The sequence below is a fragment of the Hylobates moloch genome, unplaced genomic scaffold (assembly GCF_009828535.3).
Source record: "Hylobates moloch isolate HMO894 unplaced genomic scaffold, HMol_V3 SCAFFOLD_8, whole genome shotgun sequence".
In the NCBI taxonomy this organism is placed as follows: Eukaryota; Metazoa; Chordata; class Mammalia; order Primates; family Hylobatidae; genus Hylobates; species Hylobates moloch.
In genome coordinates, this window is record NW_026652283.1 from 91,945,853 (window position 1) to 91,966,568 (window position 20,716).

General features: G+C 36.1%; 1 protein-coding gene across 6 annotated transcripts in view; it reads right to left on the bottom strand.

Moving 5' to 3' along the window:
* Nucleotides 1-1,071: 1,071 nt before the first annotated feature.
* GOLGA4 (golgin A4) overlaps nt 1,072-20,716 on the bottom strand; it is a 121,373-nt gene continuing 101,728 nt past the window's right edge. For 4 of the 6 annotated variants that reach the window (XM_032162088.2, XM_032162086.2, XM_058441993.1 and 1 more), the window contains 4 exons: nt 20,513-20,616; nt 12,601-12,687; nt 6,452-6,514; nt 1,194-1,872 (listed from right to left, as the gene is read on the bottom strand). In XM_032162088.2, the coding sequence (XP_032017979.1) occupies nt 6,485-6,514; nt 12,601-12,687; nt 20,513-20,616 (221 nt within the window). In that variant the 3' untranslated portion in view covers nt 1,194-1,872; nt 6,452-6,484. Of the gene's footprint in view, nt 1,873-6,451; nt 6,515-12,600; nt 12,688-20,512; nt 20,617-20,716 lie in introns of all 6 variants that reach the window. The other 2 variants (XM_058441992.1, XM_032162087.2) reach the window with 2 other exon arrangements.

Here is a 20,716-nt window from a genome sequence, read left to right on the forward strand (position 1 = left end):
GCCTTAGTTTCTGAACCTCAGTGTCTGGATTTATGTGCTCACTGGAACAAGTAACATTGACAGAATGTCACCACTATTCTTAATCAAGGTGAAGTGAGTTTACTGCACCCCTTTCTGAAACAAGGGCTGCATAGCTGTACTAAAGAAAAATGAGCAACTCCTATATATTAAATGATTGCCACCCCTGCCCCCCTAAATAAATATTTAAAATCCAGCTTGTTTGCTTTCTAAGGAGTTGGCAAACTACAGCCTGCAAGCCAAATCCAGCCTGAGACTTGCTTTTATAAAGTTTTGTTGGAACAAAGCTATGCTTTCATGCATTATCTATGGCTGCTTTTGCACTGAGAGCTGAGAGTTGAAAGGTTACAACAGAAACTATATAGCCTATAATACGTACTTTCTGGCCTTTATAGAAAAAGTTTGCTGCTCTGTTTGATCCTTCCTCTTTTAGACATGTGTGTCTCTACAAAACGGTTAAAGAGAGAAAGTTGCATATGGATTTCACTGAGAGTCCACCATTTCTACCCTAGAAAAAGATAAGGATAAGAAGTCCTATCTGTTGTCAGAAACTCTTCGGTGGGACAAAATTTTGCCAATTTAAGTAAACCATGATTTTAAAAACGAGGCCGGGGGAGTGGGGTGGGTGTGTGCTAAGAAGACCCTCTTCTCTTACTGGAATAGTAAAAGGAGTCAGCTGTGGGTTATGGGCAGATCCCTTGTTTATCTATCCCCCAGAGCTCCCCACTCTATCACAATGTAAGATACATCAGGAGAACTAAGGTCCAGACTGGCTGGAAAACTGAGATTCTACCTTGAGGCAGAGATTAGATAATACCTAGATATTGAGTATTGTATTTCCTAGAATATGAAGGGTGTGTGAAGCCCTGTGAACAGTACCCATCTCTCAGTGTGCAGAAATTTCTCTTTCACCAAGTTAAAAAATAATTCAAGTATGGTCTATTCCAGAGAGAGGAGGCATTCCCAAGTTGTCAGAATCCTAAAGCAGACATCATGGGGTATTTCTTATTTCCATGCTCCTTCTAACTTGGTCATACCAAATTTGAACGTGAAAATTCTTTTCAAATGCTCAGCATTTAGTTATATTGACAAATAATTCCTCACTAAATTCGTCCAAATAGAATATGCATTCTTAACCATTTTAAAACAGATTTCAACTGAGGAAGAAGTACAATAAACAAATGTTATATAGTAAATAAACTTTATTTATCTGTTTCTCAGAGATGACACTGCCAACAATCACAGATTTGCATACAATACAGTTATGTATTGGCTATTCACAATTTACAGTAGTGTTTTTTCCTCTGAAAAATATAAGTACAAAAGCTAAGTAAACAATGAGGTACTGCCATTTGGGATTTATTACATGTCTTAGCTTAAAGAACTGGTCTTTAGCAAATATTCAACAGATCAACCTGAATAAAATAGTCAATTAAATGCTCTAATTTATCAGAAAAAATCCACTAAGTTTCACCTCAAAATGTATTGCACAAGTCTTTTTAAAAAATCACCCTAAAAATAAATAGGAAAGGTAAGCCGTTCTTTAAAAAGAATGGATGAAAGGAATATTATGTAAGCCCATAAAGCAGGTTAAGTTATCAAAATATCTTTTAAACAACATAAAACTCTTCCCAAGAGAAAATTGAAGAAAAAACTATCACCATTTCTCCACTGATAAAATCTATTTTAAAGGCAGTCTGCAACATATCTGTGGGCCAGATTTTTCTTGGTCTTTTGGCTACATGAGGGGCCCTGAATGACAACTTCATTCTCCAAGAGTAGCAAGTGTGGACAGTTTTCCAAGCAGCAGTCGTCCAATGTCACTCTTCTTCAAGATGAAGATCGGAGCCATGACTGGAAAAGAAAAAGGAAAAGAGAATAAAGAAAGGGAGCAAAAAAACCCAAAACATTTAGGTTGACTTTTTGGAATATATGCTTTTTCAAGTTTGAAATAAAATTCTATTCCATGGTCTAGAGACTGCAGTAAAGAGGCAGAAATAAGGCTGGGTGTGGTGGCTCATGACTGTAATCCCAGCACTCTGAGAGGCCGAGATGGGAGAATCACTTGAGGCCAGGAGTTCGAGACCAGCCTGGTCAACACAGCAAGACCCCATTCTAAAAAAAAAAAAAAAAAAAAAAAGTAGAAGTTGTCTAAATACTAAATCTTAACGGTATCTCCTAAAAATTAACATTCTTGCAATGATGCAAACCAACCTATAGTCAGCAATCCTGGAAAATGGCATTTCTAAGTGAAATTTGGAACTGCAACCATTTACCATATACTGAATGCTACCAGTTCATACAGTAACCCAGGAGTAAACATGCTGACTTGGCTGAATCTCACAAATATTGGATTGGAATTAAAGATGACAGGCTGGACACGGTGGCTCATGCCTATAACCCTAGCACTTTGGAAGGCCAAGGTGGGCAGATCACTTGAGGCCAGGAGTTTGAGACCAGCCTGGCCAACATGGCAAAACCCTGTCTCTACTAAAAATACAAAAAAATTAGCCGGCCGTGGTGGTGCTTGTAATCCCAGCTACTCAGGAGGCTGAGGCAGGAGAAATCACTTGAACCCAGGAGGCGGAGGTTGCAGTAAGCCGAGATCATGCCGTCGCTCTCCAGCCTGGGCAACAGAGTGAAACTCTGCCTCAAAAAAAAAAACAATAAAAAATAAAGAAGAGAAAGAGCTCTTTCCTCTTACCCAGTGTGCTGATTATTCTACATATTGCAATTCTCCCAGCATGACATAATAGCAAAAGACAAACAGCATTTTGGTGTGAAAATTTATGTCTCATCTGGAATTAAGAAATTTAATTTAAAAATTAAAAATAGCCTGGGCAACATAGTGAGATCCCATTGCTACAAAAAATAGAAAAAATTAGGCAGGCATGATGGTGTGTGCCTGTAGTCCCAGCTACTCAGGAGGCTGAGGCAGGAGGATCGCTTGAGCCTGGGAAGTCAAGGCTGCGGTGAGCTGTGACTGTACCACTGCACTCCAGGCTGGGCGACATAGTGACACCTTGTCTCAAAAAATAAATTAATTAGAAATGCTGGCTGGGCATGGTGGCTTACGCCTATAATCCCAGCACTTTTGGGAGATCAAGGTCAGAGGACTGCTTGAGACCAGGAGTTCAGGACCAGCCTGGGCAACATGGCAAGACTCTGTATCTACAAAAATTTTTTTTTTTTTTAAATAGCTAGGTGTGGTGGCATGTGCCTGTGGTCCCAGCTACTCAGAAGGCTGAGGCGGGAGGATTCCTTGAACCCAGGAGGTCAAGGCTGCAGTGAACTGTGTTCACGCCACTGCACTCTAGCCTGGTGTGACCATGATGGGGGGCAAAAAAAAAAAAAAAGCTATGACAAAGCCAAAGTGTTCCTCATAATGTTTCTCAAATGAAAATGCTGGCCAGGAGCAGCGGCTCACGCCTGTAATCCCAGCACTACGGGAGGCCGAGGCACGTGGATCACCTGAGGTCAGGAGTTCGAGACCAGCCTGGCCGACATGGTGAAATCCGGTCTCTACTAAAAATACAAAAAATAAGCTGGGTGTGGTGGCGGGCACCTGTAACCCCAGCTGCTCAGGAGGCTGAGGCAGGAGAATCACTTGAACCTGGGAGGTGGAGGTTGCAGTGAGCCGAGATTGTGCCACTGCACTCTAGCCTGGGCAACAAGAGTGAAACTCCATCTCAAATATAAAAAAAAGAAAAGAAAAAGAAAATGCTAAAACCAGTAGTCACATCAAGGTATGAGTTTAAAATCCCATAAAAACAAATTACCAAGTAAGATTAATAGAGGCAAACTTTCCATATATATTAAGTGGATAGGGGGAGTTTTAGTCTTCTCAAATTGTAAATGAACAATGTGATTCACTACTCATAATGTACAACTAATAGTATATTATTTATAAAACTAGTTCAACAATCATGTTGAACTTTAGGTCCTAGGAACCTAAAGAAAGACATCAACAAGATCTTCTGTTATACGTAAATTCCTTTGTTCATTTTTATTTTGAAACCTTAGCTTGTTCTGTTGTGGGAAACAAAATTCAAGATCAGTTCAACAATGCTGCACCATGAAAGACAAAAAAGCTAGGAGAAGTTTTCTAGTTTAAAAAAGACTAGGAAAATATGACCACTAAATGCAATGTGAAATCTCTTGAGTGGATCCTGGATTCTAAAAAATTATGGGAGACATTATTTGGAAAACTGTAAAAAACTGAGTATTATGTACTATATATTAGTATTAGCTAATATTAAACTTCCTGAGTGTAATAACTGTACTGTATGTAGAAAAATGTCCTTGTTCTTAAAGATATATGCTAAAGTGCTTAGTTTATGTTTACAATTGTCAAATGCTTGCAAGCATGTCGGCAAGTAATTGCCAAATGTTACAAATGGGGAATAATATAAATGGAGAGAGAACAAGAGTGACAGCAAGTGAGAAAATCTGGCCAAACATTAATAGGTGAAGGGTATATGGGTGTTCATTGTACTATTTTTGCAAATCTTATGTCTGAAATGTTTCAAACTAAAAGTTGAGGAGACAATCAATTAATAGAAACGCTGCACAATATACACTTCCAGTGATAATTGATATTTAGCTGCAATAATATAACAAGTGCAATGCAGTATTTATAATATTATTTTAAAAGGAAAACATTAAAACTTAATGGGTTAGCTATAGAATTTACAGTTTTTCAATGTTCACATTTATTATCAAAGTAACCTAATAAAACCATGCATTGTACTGCCAGTCATTGCAATGTGGATGACAAAAATAAGATAGTTCTGGATAATTGCTAAGGCAAATCAAATAATATATATTAAAATCAAAAGGAGGCTCAAATGAAGGTATAGAAGATTTTTAAAGATAAAAGCTTAGAGGGCCAGGCACAGTGGCTCACGCCTGTAATCCCAGCACTTTGGGAAGCCAAGGTGGGCAGATCATGAGGTCAGGAGATCGAGACTATCCTGAATAACACAGTGAAACTCTGTCTCTACTAAAAATACAAAAAATTAGCCAGGCATGGTGGCAGGTACCTGTAGTCCCAGCTACTCAGAAGGCTGAGGGAGGAGAATGGCATGAACCCGGGAGGCGGAGCTTGCAGTGAGCCAAGATCTCACCACTGCACTCCAGCCTGGGTGACAGAGGGAGACTCCGTCTCAAAAAAAAAAAAAAAAAAAAAGGAAGATCGCTTGAGCCCAGGAGTTCGAGACCAGCCTATGCAAGATGGTGAGACCCCATCACTACAAAATAATAATAAAAAAAAAAAATAGGTGCCTTATAGTCCCAGTTACTTGGGAGGCTGAGGTGGGAGGATCCCTTCAGCCCAGGAGCTGAGGCAGCAGTGAGCTATGATCACACTACTGCACTCCAGCCAGGGTGATAAAGGCTCTATTTATTTAAAAAAAAAAAAAAAAAAAGTAAAAGCTTAAAAGAACGGAGAAATGTTATCTTGCCATTTTAAACCTTGATACTATTATTAGCTGGATATTAACAATCACTGTATTTATTTTAATTATAGTGAATCCCTATTAATTGTGATGTTTTTGATTTTGTGAAAATTCTAGCAAAGGCTGAGGTAAAGATGTATGCTACATTTTCAAGGGGTGCTAAATCAACCTAATAGCATGAAAAATATGTAGAGATGAGGGGAGGGCGTTTAAATGATGAAGACAGTCAACTGCGTTGAAACGTTTCATATGCCTGCATTTCACTGTAATATGTTAATCAGACCTAATAGCATGAAAAATATGTAGAGATGAGGGGAGAGCGTTTAAATGATGAAGACAGTCAACTGCATTGAAACGTTTCATATGCCTGCATTTCACTGTAATATGTTAATCAGAAAGAATCATATTCAATTAAAGTAGGCTGCCTAACGGTCTCCTCATGACAAATGTGTTGTCTTGTGTTAAACTGTCTGATCTCAGGAAGTAATAAAGCTGTATTTTAAAATCGATCTTACTAGTTTTCATTATTTCTGACTGGCCTTGACTCTACTTAGGCTTTACAGTATTTTGAATTCTCATGGAATATACCACTTCACTTTTATCTAGAAAATGATTTTTCATTTCTCTCTCACAATCATAATTTCAAAGTTCATTCTTGGAAAATTAAAAACAAAGGGAAAATAAGTTACATAAATACTTTTTTGGATTCTTTAACAAAATTTCAAAGAGCAATTTTCAAACTTTCAATTACTCTTTAAAGAAATGAAATTTCCTAAAATTATATAACTCTTACTGGTGGTAGTAATTTTTAACTATTATTGATCCATATAACAGAATGAACACAAAATACTTATATTAACCCATAGCATAATCATATATTCATTAAACAAGAGCAAAAGAATTCCAGCAAAATGGTTAGTATCATGCAACACATTTGATTTTTGCACAAAAGACACAAGACATTGTTCTTCACTCACCACATGCTAACTAAGCACAGACTGATGATTTACTCAGAAGATACCACTGCGAGGTGAAGTAAACTACAAAGCCAGGAAGAAAAAAAGCTTATTGGGTTAGTTTTAAGACTTAATATAACACATAGATTGTATGTGTATATGAAGTTCATAGGATTACAGACTGTACTTAAATTTTTCTCAAATCTCCCCAAATCGAGGGTGTACAGGCAAGGAATAAAGAATCTGTAATACCTCCCCCCATATCCTAGGTAAATATAATATTACATAGCTGAGATTTTATTTGCAACTTTCATTTAAAGACTTAAACAATATAATGAAAGGTGTACTGCATATTTTAAGTACATATTTACCAGCTAAATTATGGGGCAATTATTTGCTTTACAAAAGGATCTCTTTCATAATTCCATGAAAGTACACATTAAAATTTGATTTACACAATCTCAATTTACCCTAAAAAGTTTTTGGGAAAATGATGATGAATTTGAAGAGCCATGTGTGTCTATATGTTGAATTCTCATTCCTAACGTGTCAAGTTTATCACTGAATAACTCTCCTGTAATTCAACAATGTATCAGAAATGGTTTCAGGAATGGTGACCCAAACTGAAATTTCAATTTAAGGAAACTCAATCTCAAATACAGTTTTTACTGTGACAAACCTTAAATAAATTCTATGTCCCATTTTAAGATGGTCATTGTCCAAAATCATTAATTACCTTCACGGTGATTTAAAATGGCAGCATTAAAAACAAAGATTGCTTATAAAATCTGAGTCTATTCTTGGATAGTGTGGCCAACCTCGGAAACACCATTTTATTTATCTTTCATATTTAATGTAAAGTTAGTAAAAAGCAGCAAAACCAAAAGACAAGCTAGAAAATAATATGTGCAACACACACAACACAACGAGGTTAATATTCTCTCTGGCAGAAGTATACAAAATCCATGTATATGGATGTTCCCTATATCTATGCTTGTTAAGTACTGAAAATCTTGAAAACAACATAAATAAATGGAATGAGGAGGAAACTGGTGAACTAAACTGTAGGACATCCATATAATCATACAATCAGCCATTGAAAAGAATGAGACCAATTTGTAATAAGGTGGAATAATATAAAAATATATTAAGTGAAAAAAGCAAGCCATTGCATACTCTCATTTTTATAAAATAAAATGAATGATAAAGGAGTAACTATAAATATGTAATTATACGGCTTAGAAAACATGGAGATATTCCCCAAACTGTTCACAGAGATGATACTGGCATAGCAGAAGTAGTCTGGAGGCTGAAGATCATGAGGGACTCCCTTTCTATGTTTCTGGCTTATAATATTTTTTCTTTTTTTTTTTTCTAGTGTTCACGTATTACCTTATTCTACCAATACCAGAATCAAAACCAATCTCAAGAAAACACATACGTATTTGACATGTGCAATATTTTCTATAATGTGTCAGTTTTATTTGCATGTGTTTCCTGAACCCGCCTTGCATGCATCTTCTGAGCCTATGCAGAGGGAAAGGGTAAACCTCATGTGGGAATGGAAAACTTTTGTACCTACCAATGCTGAAAAGTTCTGATGATTTTATTAATTCGGAGGAAATTTTGAAAATTCCAACAGGGGAAGAAAATGAGACGTTAAGAGAATAGAAGACTGGTCCAGGGCAAGGACTGATGAAGAACTATATACACCACCAAGGATCAGTGTGAAAGCAAAGTTGAAGGAGAGTCAACAGAAGAGCAATTGAAAAAGATGACTAGAATAGACAGAGAACACAAACAAGCCAACCTTCTCCATCAAAGAGAAATTTTCTTTAATGGAGTCATCAAGAAAACAGTGATGTCCATTTATGTCATTACATTTTGCTAGCACTCTAAAGAGAAAAATGTCTAAGAAAAGTTTTAAAGAGGGGTTTCCATAAAACAAAGGAATCTCTCAATTCTGAGATGACTTGTTACCCAATTACAATAAACTTTCCTAATGAAATTATCTCAAATAATGTAATAATACTCTCCTTTTAAAAAAAATCAGGATGTACTTCTAGGGCAGTTTTATTCAATAAAAACACAAACAATTAGATGAGCCAAGAACTTATGTATTCACTCTTGCCCATACTGTGCTACTCGAATATCCAGTCTACTCTGGCCATCTAAACTACCTAAACCATCATAAAATGAAATAGCAAGGTATAGTAAACTAAAAATTGAGAGGAGGGAAAAAAAGCTGTTCTAGGAAAAACAGAGATATGTGCATTTGGTATGTGCATTTTGTTTTAACTTCTGCCTGCTGTTTAGAAGGCAATTCTTTTTCCTACTTGAAACAAATCTAAAACAAGATTTTATACTTTGTCGGGAAAGAAACCTTAGAGATCGTATAATCCAACAATCTCATTTTACCAATGAGGGTCAAAAATATGAAAACGGTTTGCTCTAAGTTATACAGCTGTCAAGCTGTTGAGATCTAGGCTCTCATCTCAGCAATATCACATGTGGCTGGCACTCTAAGGTACCGAAGCTGGAGATGGGGGCATTTTGTGGGTTGGTGTCATCGTGTGACTTGACCCTCCTACTGAGGTCTTTAATGGCTTTTCTTATACACATCAATGATTTACCTTTCCAGTCTCTTTTTCCAGAAAAGACTAGTTCTACACATTACTACAAGGAGGCTAAATAATTATCACCACCATCCCTACATTATCACTCAGCGCAGGCAACTGTACTCTGGTTCCCCGACAATCCTAACAAGATTATGTTAGTCTTGTGAAGAAAAGAGACTCTGAGAATTGTCTGAGTTTCCATAGCAAGTCAACAAAGGACTAAGATTCTTTCCCTATACACCAAGACCCTCAAATAAACCAGACTGTAATTATGCTCTATAATTTAACCTTACTTAACAGATAGTGATTTCTCATCTATAAAATCTACTCTTGAGACTAGGTTAAACTCTGAAAACAGTAATAACTTGTATCCTGTAATGAGGTTTTTTAAATAAAGAGTATAAAACTCACTGAAGAGAGGGAAGTATAGTAAAGATAAGATATATTGAAAAGTACCTCACCAGCAGTCATAGAAAGCTTTTGATTAGTGCTACAAATAAACATATAATCATCATGGTCAAAAAGCAAAAGTTTTAAAATGTATTCCTCTGATAATACCCGATAAATAATGTAAAAACTAACATGGGCTGCACACCGTCAACACAAAGTATAATCCAACTCTTGCAAGCATCCCAAATATTAATTTGACAGAGGGGGCAGCTCGGCAAAATGTTTTAGGTTTGTTTTGGTTTTCTTATGCCAGCTTTTCAGCCCTTAGGCAAAAATAACAAAACACTTAGGGTTGCTGATTTTAACAGAAGTGAAACCATAGCTGCACAGTTACAAAAACTTACAGAAAAGATCCATTTGAAGCATACATTTAAAATTAATGTGATTAAATCATTTAAAAATGATTATTTAATAAACTCCTAAAGTTTTGTTTTCTACACATTTCATCATGTGCACTTTCTATTGGAAAAAGAAAAGTCATTTTCATACCAGTGTTTTGTTCTAGCGAGCTACAGCTCAATGGACAGGGATATGAAATTAGCTGAAATTTCTTCAAGAGACTTGTTCAAAGACAGTGATTCTTATTGCTCATTTTATGAATGATGGCAATCTCTGACAAAGGTAACTCTTGCTTCAACTTTCTTATACTCGTGAAACAATCATGAGTCACATTATCAAGTATCAAGAATCTCCTTAAACTGACAAAAGCTGACTCAAATTGATTAATTCATGTCATCTCATCTCGTATTTTGGGGCCTTCCTCATTTCATGTTCATCATAAAATTTCATATTTCCTAAGCATCTTTTTTTATTATTTGAATAATATTACTTAAGCATATCTTTTTATTCATGTATGAATGGATATTACCCCTTCCCCCTAAAATTAAAAGTTCCACAAGGTCAACAACCAATGTCTTCCGTATCTTCTATTTTCCTATATTTCCCATAACAACTAGAAGAGTAGATGACTGTTGACTGAACTTATTCATTAAGCAAGAGATAATGATGGATGAGACTTTGCTTAAAGGAGTAGTAGAAAAGTAGAACATTGTTTCTGGGCAGGTCAGCCTCTGGGATAAAGGAAGATTCTTTCAAGAAGGATAAATCAGCTATCATTTCATCCCTACCTAGAATGAATACCACTGTATTCAGGAAGAAAACAGTCTGTTTTTCAAAGACTTTTTTTTTAAGTTAAACTTAACAAAAAGAAACCTTTTTTGTCTGCTTTAAGAGTTTTATCGATTCACTACCTACATTTACCAATTTGATTTGTTTTTCATCAAAGCAAATCAACCAAAGACTACACATGTATATGGAATGAAGGGGAATGTTTCCTACCACATTTGCTAGAGCAGTGACTTAGGATGAGTCTACACTATATAGCAAATCCTGAGAAAATGCAGTAAAAGTAAAGTTTGCCATATTCCAACATCAAGATGATAAAGCAGCTACGGGAGAATGAATAAAGATAACTAAATAAAAGCCCTTTGATATCATTTAAAATTATTTTCTTAAACTGGACCATAATGACAAAATTATGTCAACAGGCTCAAACTACATTAGAAATTTTTATCTTCATAAAGATATTTTACTCAGTAAAGGAAAAATTTCTACTCATGAATACAAAATTTCATGCTTGTAGAATTAGATGTTCATTATAATTTAAAACAACATTCTCTCTTTTGATGAACGGTATACATTATAGTGACATATTTCTTTATCAAAAATATTCATAAGCAGAAACGGGAACTAGAGCAATGCTTTTCAGGCTACTAAATGCCAGGGAGTGGCGGAGGAAGGATTTTTACAAAAAACAATTAAATGCTAACCAAAATAATAGCAAATGCCTCAGAAAATAGGCAATAAGTATATAATACAATACAATGTACAATGAAGCATTGAGACAAAAGTCAGGAATGCTAGAATGAGCTTAGAGGAGACCAAGAAGAAGTGGTCAGAATGTGCCTGAGACATTGGGGTCCCTTCAGGGATGACCTTGTGCAGAGTCAGAAGAACTTCATAAGAGGCTGTTAAGTGCAAGAGGTATTATTTAGCTGGGAGGGGGAAAACCCCTCCATCTAGGCCATCCCCAGATTTTTGGTTGAGTTCTATGAGTTAGAACCAGAACAAACCAGAACAAATAGGTGATCATGTAGAGAAGGAGATTTGGGCTCAAGAGAATCAAGAACTTTTGTAAGAAAACAATCTGTTGGGATACGATGAGATACTTTGGGACTTACTGACTTATGCTCTTTATTGGAGATGCTCAGACACATGCTAACCCACCATTAACGAAAAGATGTTGGCTTGCTTTAGTGAGGAGAGAGAGAATAAAACCAGTGCTGGTATGATGAAATAGGTAAAGAGATTGGGAGGAGAAGGGTATTCATGGAGGGCTCTGCAGGCTACTATCAAGACAAGGAAAGAAAGCAGAAAGAGAGAGCTGAAGGCAGGACCCAAATTTTTCAAGTTTCACACTCTGCCTAGAATGGATCTTGTTAAATTACTGGCCCAGGGCAAAAATAACTTTGGCATGGAGAATTTTTTATAATTTACAAAGTGTGTGTTTCTTTCATTGTTCAATTACAGCTGACTTCACACTATGTTTTTAAAAATAATTCAGTTGTTTGTCTGATTTCCCCCAAAAGGTATCAAAAGCTCAAGAATGCTTAAATTCTTTCACCCAGAATTAATGTATTTGGAAATCAACTGGAATGCAATAAAGAACTGTAACATATAAATCATCTAACATGATGATATAATTTGGTTTAAAAAATTATTACTGGATATACCAGAACAAATGTCTTTTCCATCCTTTCCATAAACAGCTCAAGTTCTGGAAATCCCATATAGCATACATATATGGGTGTCAACCTCTTATATGGTATTAAATTAGACTTTTCCTTCCCTTGAGGGCATCCATTCACATTTATCCTTGGTTAAATTTCTTAGTGTAAATTCACTCTCATTTTTCAGGCTATGATATAATAAAGATTTGAAATCTTAAAATTTATTTTACCAACTCAAAAGTCCTTATAAATGAGACAGAATATAAACAGATGGGATATCATCTTCTATCTAGAGCCCACTTCTAGAACTTACCATTAGCCGAGCATCTTCTCTTTCCAAAATTTTCTGAGTCTGATCATCAGGGAACTTCAGTACGGTGGTTATAACTTTTGCCATGGTCTACAGGAAAAACAAGAGATGATCACTAACAGACAGTGAAGCACATAAAGTCTCAACCCATTCTGACATGTTCTGCTGGTGGGATTCTTTAGTGCTCTCAATGAAAGCCACAAACAAAGAAGTATGATGTGAAGGTATTAGTCAAGGATATAACAACACTAGAAATTCAATTTAAAAGGACTCCTTACAATGTCTAGATTTATATTATTTTAACAAGATGCATTTACAATAGCATGAAGCTATATAAAATTCTAATGCTCTTGGCCCCTTTGTTTACTAAAATAAAACTTTATTACATATTCATTTTAAAAGGCTTATTTGCAGAAATCTATCTAGTAAGTGTTGTATTGCCAAAACATATGTTCTAAATAATCAGATTTTAAATACCCCCCATGTTCAGCTTTAACTAAATCACATCATATATCTCATAAACACGGCTACTGCATGAACATGAACATGCTCAGTAGGTATTTTTCAAGACATGCAGCACATCAACCTAATAGGAATACAAATTACATTTTAAATAAACACAAGATGTTTTATTTGGTAGAAAACATGATGAATCAAAACATTACACATGGTGGCTTGCAAAACAAGATCATAAATTGTGTAGATCTAAATAAATATACCATAAGTCAGACTGTCACCCATAAGCTCCTGGAAAATTCTCCTCAAAGGTTGAAACTCCCTATTTTGTATCAAATGTTTTGAGGGAGACAGAGAGGAAAGAAGATACCACTTATGAAATAAGTAGGATAACAACTTCAGTGCTTACATACAAAATCAGGTGGTAGTATTCTCCTAAAGATTCCTACAGTGGATGGGAGGGTAGCCCAGAAAACTGACTCTAACATTCCTTGATCATAGTTACATAGACTTTGTGTATGGGGGAAGGGAGAAGGGTGGAAGTGATCTGGGGAAGGTCATTAAGGAAAAGATAATATAGTTACCCAAAAATTTTCGAGACTCACGTCATTAGGAAAAAAAGTATCATAATTATTTCCAGGAAGGAAAGGAACTAACTTTTTTAAAGCTCCTATTATATACTAAGTCTAGGCAAGAGACTTCACATATTTCCAATACTTATTTCTACTAACAGATAAACTAATACTGTTCCCCACTCACAAATCCCACACATGGCAAGACTTTAGTTTCAGACCTCTTCTTCCTTTTATCTTTCATCTTCTGCCATTTTGGTAATAAAAAAAGTTCAGTTGGGTATGGTGGCTATCAACTGTAATCCCAATACTTTGGGAGACTGAGGTGGGAGGATAGCTTGAGTCCTAAAGTTTGAGACTAGCCTGGGCAACATAGTGAGACCCCCATCTCTACAAAAAATTTCAAAAATTAGCCAGGATTATGGCTATTTTATTTATGGCTATCTCTACAAAAAATTTTAAAAATTAGTCAGGTGTTATGGCTCATGTCTATTACAAGCTACTTGGGAGAGGTGAGAGAATTGCTTGAATCCAGGAATTTGAGGTTGCAGTGAACTATGATCGCACCGCTGTCACTCAGGTGACAGAGTAAGACCCTGTCATTAAAAATACAACAACATATATATATATATATATATATATATATATATATATATATATACACAAGACAACTCAGCTCTTGGAAAATTCCGAAGGCATTTTACAAAAACCCTCATCATTTAAATTGTACTGCCCAGACAGAACAGAATCTGTGTGTTAAACTGAAGTCTAGAAACTAAGTACAGGCATACCTCATTCTATTGCGCTTCACTTTACTGAGCTTCACAGAAACTGTTTCTTGGTTTTTGGTTTTGTTTATGTTTTACAAATTGAAGGTGTGTGGGAATCCTTTGTCAAGCAAGTCTATCGGTGCCATTTTTCTAGCGTGTGATCACTTTATATCTCTGTGTCACATTTTGATAATACTTGCAGTATTTCAAGCCTTTTCATTATTATAATATCTGTTACTGTGCTCTGTGACCTTTGATGTTATGATGGTCGCTGTATTTGGGCACCACAAACCATGCCCACATAAGAAAGTGGACTTAATCCAAAAATGTTGTTTGTGTTCTGCTGAGCCCCCATCTCTTTCCCTTTTCTTGGGATTCTCTATTCCCTGAGTCACAATAATATTGAAATTAGGCCAATTAATAACCCTACAATGGTCTGTAAGTATGCAAGTAAAAGGAAGAGTCGTATGCCTCTCACTCTGAATCAAAAGATAGAAACTATTAAGTTTAGTGAGAAAGGCATTTTGACAGCCAAGAGAGACTGAAAGCTAGGCCTTGTATGCCAGTTAGCCAAGTTGTAAACGTAAAACAAAAGTTCTTGAAAGGAAATTAAAAGTGCTACTTCAGTGAACACACGAATCAGAATGAAATAGCCTTATTTCATTTAGTGGTCTGGATAGAAGTTTGGAGAAAGTTTTAGTGGTCTGAAGAACAAACCAGTAACAACATTCCCTCAGCCAAACCCTAATCCAGAGCAAGGCCCTAACTCCCTTCAATTCTATGAAGGCTGAGGGAAGTGAGAAAGCCGTAGAAGAAAAGTTTAAAGCTAAAAGACCGGTTCATGAGATTTAAGGAGAGAAGACATCTTCATATCATAAAATTGCAAGGTAAAGCAGTGACATAATTTGGCTCTGTCTCCACCTCAAATCTCATCTTGAATTGTAGTTCCCACAATCCTCATGTGTTGTGGGAAGGACCCAATGGGATGCAATTGAATCATGGGCGCAGTTACCCCCATGCTGCTGTTCTTGTGATAGTGAGTGAATTCTCATGTGATCTGACGGTTTTATAAGGGGCTTTTCTCCCTTTTGCTGGGCACTTCTTTCTGCCATCATGTGAAGAAGGATGTGTTTACATCCCCTTCCACCATGATTGTAAGTTTCCTAAGGCCTTCTTCATGTCATTAGTTCAGCCCTGCAGAACTGTGAGTCAATTAAACCTCTTTCCTTTATAAATTACCCATTCTCAGGTATTAGCAGCCATGAGAAGGGACTAATACAAGCAGTAAGTGCTGATGGAGAAGGTACAGCAAATTACCCAGATCTATCTAAGATAACTGATGAAGATGGTTACACTAAACAACAGATTTTCAGTGTAGATGAAACAGCCTTTTATTTGAAGAAAATGCCATCTAGGACTTACACAGCTAGAGAGGAGAAGTTCAAAAGCTTCAAAGTTTTAATACATAGCTGGCTCTCTTGTTAGAGGCTAGTGCAGCCTGTGACTCTCTGTTGAAGGCAATGCTCATTTGCCATTCCAAAGATCCTAGGGCCCTTCAGAATTATGCTAACTCTACTCTGCCTGTGCTCTAGAAATGAAACAAGGCCTGGATGACAGCACACCTGTTAACAGCATGGTTTTCTGAATATCTGAAGCCCACTGTTGAGACCTACTACTCAGAAAAATAGATTCCCTTCAAATATTAGTGCTCATTGATAATGCACCTGGTCACCCAGAAGCTCTGATGGAGATATGCAAGATTAAATTATTTTATGTCTAACACAACATCCATTCTGCAGTCCATGGATCAAGAAGTAATTCCAACTTTCAAGTTTTCTTATTTAAGGAATACATTTTATAAGGCTATAGTGGCCATAGGTACTGATTCCTCTCATGACAGTGGGAAAAGTGAAGAACTTCTGAAAAGGATGCACTGTTCTAGATGCCACTAAGAACATTGATGATTCATGGGAAGAGATCAAAATGTCAACATTAACAGGGGTTTGGAAGAAGATTCCAACTTTCATGGATGATTTGGAGGGATTCAAGACTTCAGTGGAGGAAGAAGCTATAGATACAGTGCAGCTATCAAGAGAACTAGAATTAGAAGCAGAGCCTGAAGACGTGACTGGATTGCTGCAATCTCATGATAAAACTTTAATGGATGAGGAGTTGCTTCTTATGGATGAACAAAGAAGTGGTTTCTTGAGATGGAATCTACTCCTGGTGAAGATGCTGTGAACACTGTTGAAATGACATCAAAGGATTTAGAATATTAAATAAACTTAGTTGATAAAGCCACAGCAGAGTTTGAGAGAACTGACTACAATTTTGAAAGAAGTTCTATGGTGGGTAAAATGCTATCAAACATGCTCATGAAAGGAACTGTCAACTGATGTGGCAAACGTCATTGCTGTCTTAGGAAAATGCCACAGACACCCCAACCTTCAGCAACCACCACTCTGATTACTCAAGAGCCATAAACATCGAGGTAATATCCTCCACTAGCAAAAATATTATGACTTGCTGAAGGCTCAGATGAATGTTAGCATTTTTTTAGCCATAAAGTATTTTTAAATTAAGGTATATACTTTTTTGAGACAAAATGCCTATTGAATACTTAATAGGCTACAGTATAATATAAATGTAACTTTATATGCACTGGGAAACCAAAATAATTTGTGTGATTTGCTTTATTGTGATATTCATTTATTGCAGTGGTCTAGAACTGAACCCGCAATACCTCCGAGGTATGCCTGTAAATATGTGGCATGAAATGGCAAGAGAAATATGAAGTAGTAACCATTTCAGTTTTTTCTTTTTAGTAATAACCTGAAGCAGTTTCTGGTATACTATCAATAAAGGTTTTTTTATAAGTACCAAAAAATCTAAAATTCAGGGATTCACAATTACAGGAGGCATTTCTCTAATATCAATACCACGTAAAGCTCCAAGTACCAAAAAGTCCATTTATATTTACTAAGAAACAACATATACATGCATGCACAAGCATGTTTGGGGAAAAAAAATAGCTGTGGCTAGTTGTCTCTTCGTATTTCTAGACAACATTAAATGGTAAACCCACCTCTAAATTCATCAGTGAATCTGCAGCTCATTACCCAGTAAAGAGTTAAAAGCTCGTCCCTGGCTTGCCACAAAACACTTTAATGGAGAAGCCCAGGCTCTTTGCCACACCTTGGAAAAGATGTCAGACTGTCTACTCTACACACAATATCCTCAGGCCCTGGGAAGTAAGGAAAAGTTCAAATGAGCCACCTGATTTAGAAGTGACCTCTCCTGCCAGCTATTCCTTAGGGAGAGGCATCTTCAATAAAGCTTGGGATGAGAAACACTTTATGTTGAAAAGAATAGACTGAATTTCAGGTTCAGTATTAGCATGGAGGATCAAAACCCAAGAAAAAGAAAGTATACAGACAGAAGGAAGGAAGGGAACTTACTTAACTCCATACTACAAGAACGTATGTACTATATATAGTCTTCTTTTAAAAGTCATCTGCCTCATAAAATAAAGAACACTGTGTACAAAAGCAGATGAAGAAACACACGTGAGAAGACATATGAATCCTGCTAGACAAGAAACAACTGCAGATGGTAATCAAATCACAAAGGGCACAACATACTCCAACTTATTCTAAAATCACAACCTGGTCTCCATTTCAAATTCTTTGTTAATGTATAGAAATTGGGCAAACCCTCAAAAGACGTGTCTAAAAACAGCTCTGATCTTGTCAATCCCTACTTGAAAATTTTCAGGGCTACCCCCTCCCAATACCTACAGGTAAAACTCTGAAAACATTCAAGGCCCTGTACTCTCTGTGCAGCCTTAAGTTAAATTACTTCCCCTTCATAAATTCAATGTTTTAGTTGGACCAGGCTACTTGTGATTTTAAAAACCCACACTCTGTTTCCTGCCTGAAACCTTCTGTCTGGGCCACCCCTCCACCATTTGGGCTTATCTATCAAAATCTAACATCCCCCCCTTAAATCCCAGTATACACACCACCTCCTCCATGATGTTCTCCTTGATCTTCTCACAGGTAAATATGAGGATTCTGTTTCTGTCTTACAGCACTTATTACATTCATCATCACATCATGGTTAAGTGAGAACAGTTCCCTTCCTTACTGCACAGTGAACGTCTTAAAGTTAGAGATGGTATCAAATGTCATCTTGCTATCTACCATGGTGATAAAGGGCCATGCTCAATAAATGTGCAGCAACTTAAAAGTAAATACCTAGTACCAATTTTCTATTTGCCTATAAAATGTGATGGCAGAATGATAGACTGCTCTTAATTTTTAGAGCCAGAAAAGGAGAATCAGTGCTGAAGATAAAGAGGAGAGAGAGCACTACTCATCAACACAAATTCCCAGCCAGCTTATTAGATGGGGCTCCTTGTGCCATGGGACATCCCTTTCAGCTAATTCCCAAGTCATACTCTAAGATTAATTGCAGAGCCCTGAAGCACAAGCTTAGACTTGGCTGAATTCGTACTGCCCCATAAGCCTCTTATGCTTATGCTTATGCTTATGCTAGGTCTTTCTTCAGAGTAGTTAAACTCTGTAGCTGTCTCATCTCACATACATTCATAACCTTCAGAAGAAACAGGTTAAGGCAGTCTGTCTCTCCATTTTACAGATCAAGAAAAAGCTAAATAAATTATTCAGCAACAACCCTTGCATCATAGCTTTAGATTCACTAATGAGCCAAGGTAGCTAAAGTTCTGAGAAGCTTTTTGTTTTTTAAAGATATGCCTCTCCTCCCCACCCCCAATACAATAACAAGGTAACTTTAAACTATCTATCCACCTCAAATATCCCCCCACAGGGACATAATATACCCTGTATTTGAGGTGAGATAGTGTATGTCACATAAGGACATAATAAGAGAAAGCTGTACTTCATTAGTTTTGTTTTTAAAAGATAAGGAGAAAATTAGTTTTAGCTACCCTTGAACTTTTTGAAAAATGGCATTGAGGAAAAAAAAGACACTGAATTGCTGTGATTTAATATCTCCCTTCTGTGATACATGTTCACAATATTAGATATTACTTTAACTTGATAAAATGAAATGTGATTTCTACAGATATTAAGGATTCAAATGACTTCTAACCCACTCCTGGTATTTAGTTGAATCTCCAATCTATACATTTATCATATTCTTTTAAGATATTTCCTTTTATAATATTATTTTAAGATATTTGCTTTTTAGGTTTTAAATATATTTGCCAAATCAGTGCTTGAACCTGCTTAGTATCCTATGACTCAGCAACTCCCACACACCCATACGTTAAAACACTGATTACTTTCGAGCACAGAAAATTCATTATCCCATTCTCAGCCAAGGCACACAGACAATTAAAATTCCATGAAGGTAAAAAATGTCAAAAAAACAGAAACTGCTTTAAATGAAAAATTTTGTTTGAAGAAAGGCTCATGAATTTCCCTAGAAGCATTTAACTCAATTCAATATATATTTACCAAATGTCCAATAAGGCTCTTTTTAAAACACTGCAAGGGATACGAATAAGAATAAGACGAGACTCTGCCTTTAAGAACCTTACAATAAATGCAATGTTCTAGAAAACAAATTAGCCAAGCATTGTTACTTATATGGGGTAATTTTTAAATGATCAATATTCCACAAGTGCAGAATGATTTTCTTACAGTAACTAAAGTACAATGTTTCTAAATCTCTCTAGGTAGCTAATAATTATGACTATTTCCAATATTATCCACAATATCCTAAAGTCTCCTTGAAAATGAAATCTATTCTTCTAACTTAAAAATATGAAGTCAAGAAGAAAAAAAGCCACAGGGTTCACAAATTATTTTTATGTTAATGAAATTTTAATGTTTAGTGTTCAGTGTTACCCAATAGTATTTTAAAAATTAATATTTTATAAATGTAACAAATATAAGCAAGATCCACCAATTCACTTTGCAAACTAAGAGCAATAAAATAATTATCTATTACCTACCATTAGCATGTCTGATTTGCTAATAGTAAACATATGGCATTCACATGTGTATTAAAAGTGGAACATATTTCTTTTAAAATTAAGCCACACACCAAATCACGAGACATGATTTATACCTTAGTCTCACGACCCATCATATACTCAAAAAGCACTTTTCGCAAATACTCAAATTCGGTAGGTTCTCCAAAGAGTGAGACATCAGTATGGTACAAATTGCCACCTGTCAAATAAAAAATAGATCAAACAGTAAAGACAAAACCAGGTAAACTACTTATTACTTATAAAAATAGATTTAAAAAACAACCAATGGAACAAACAGA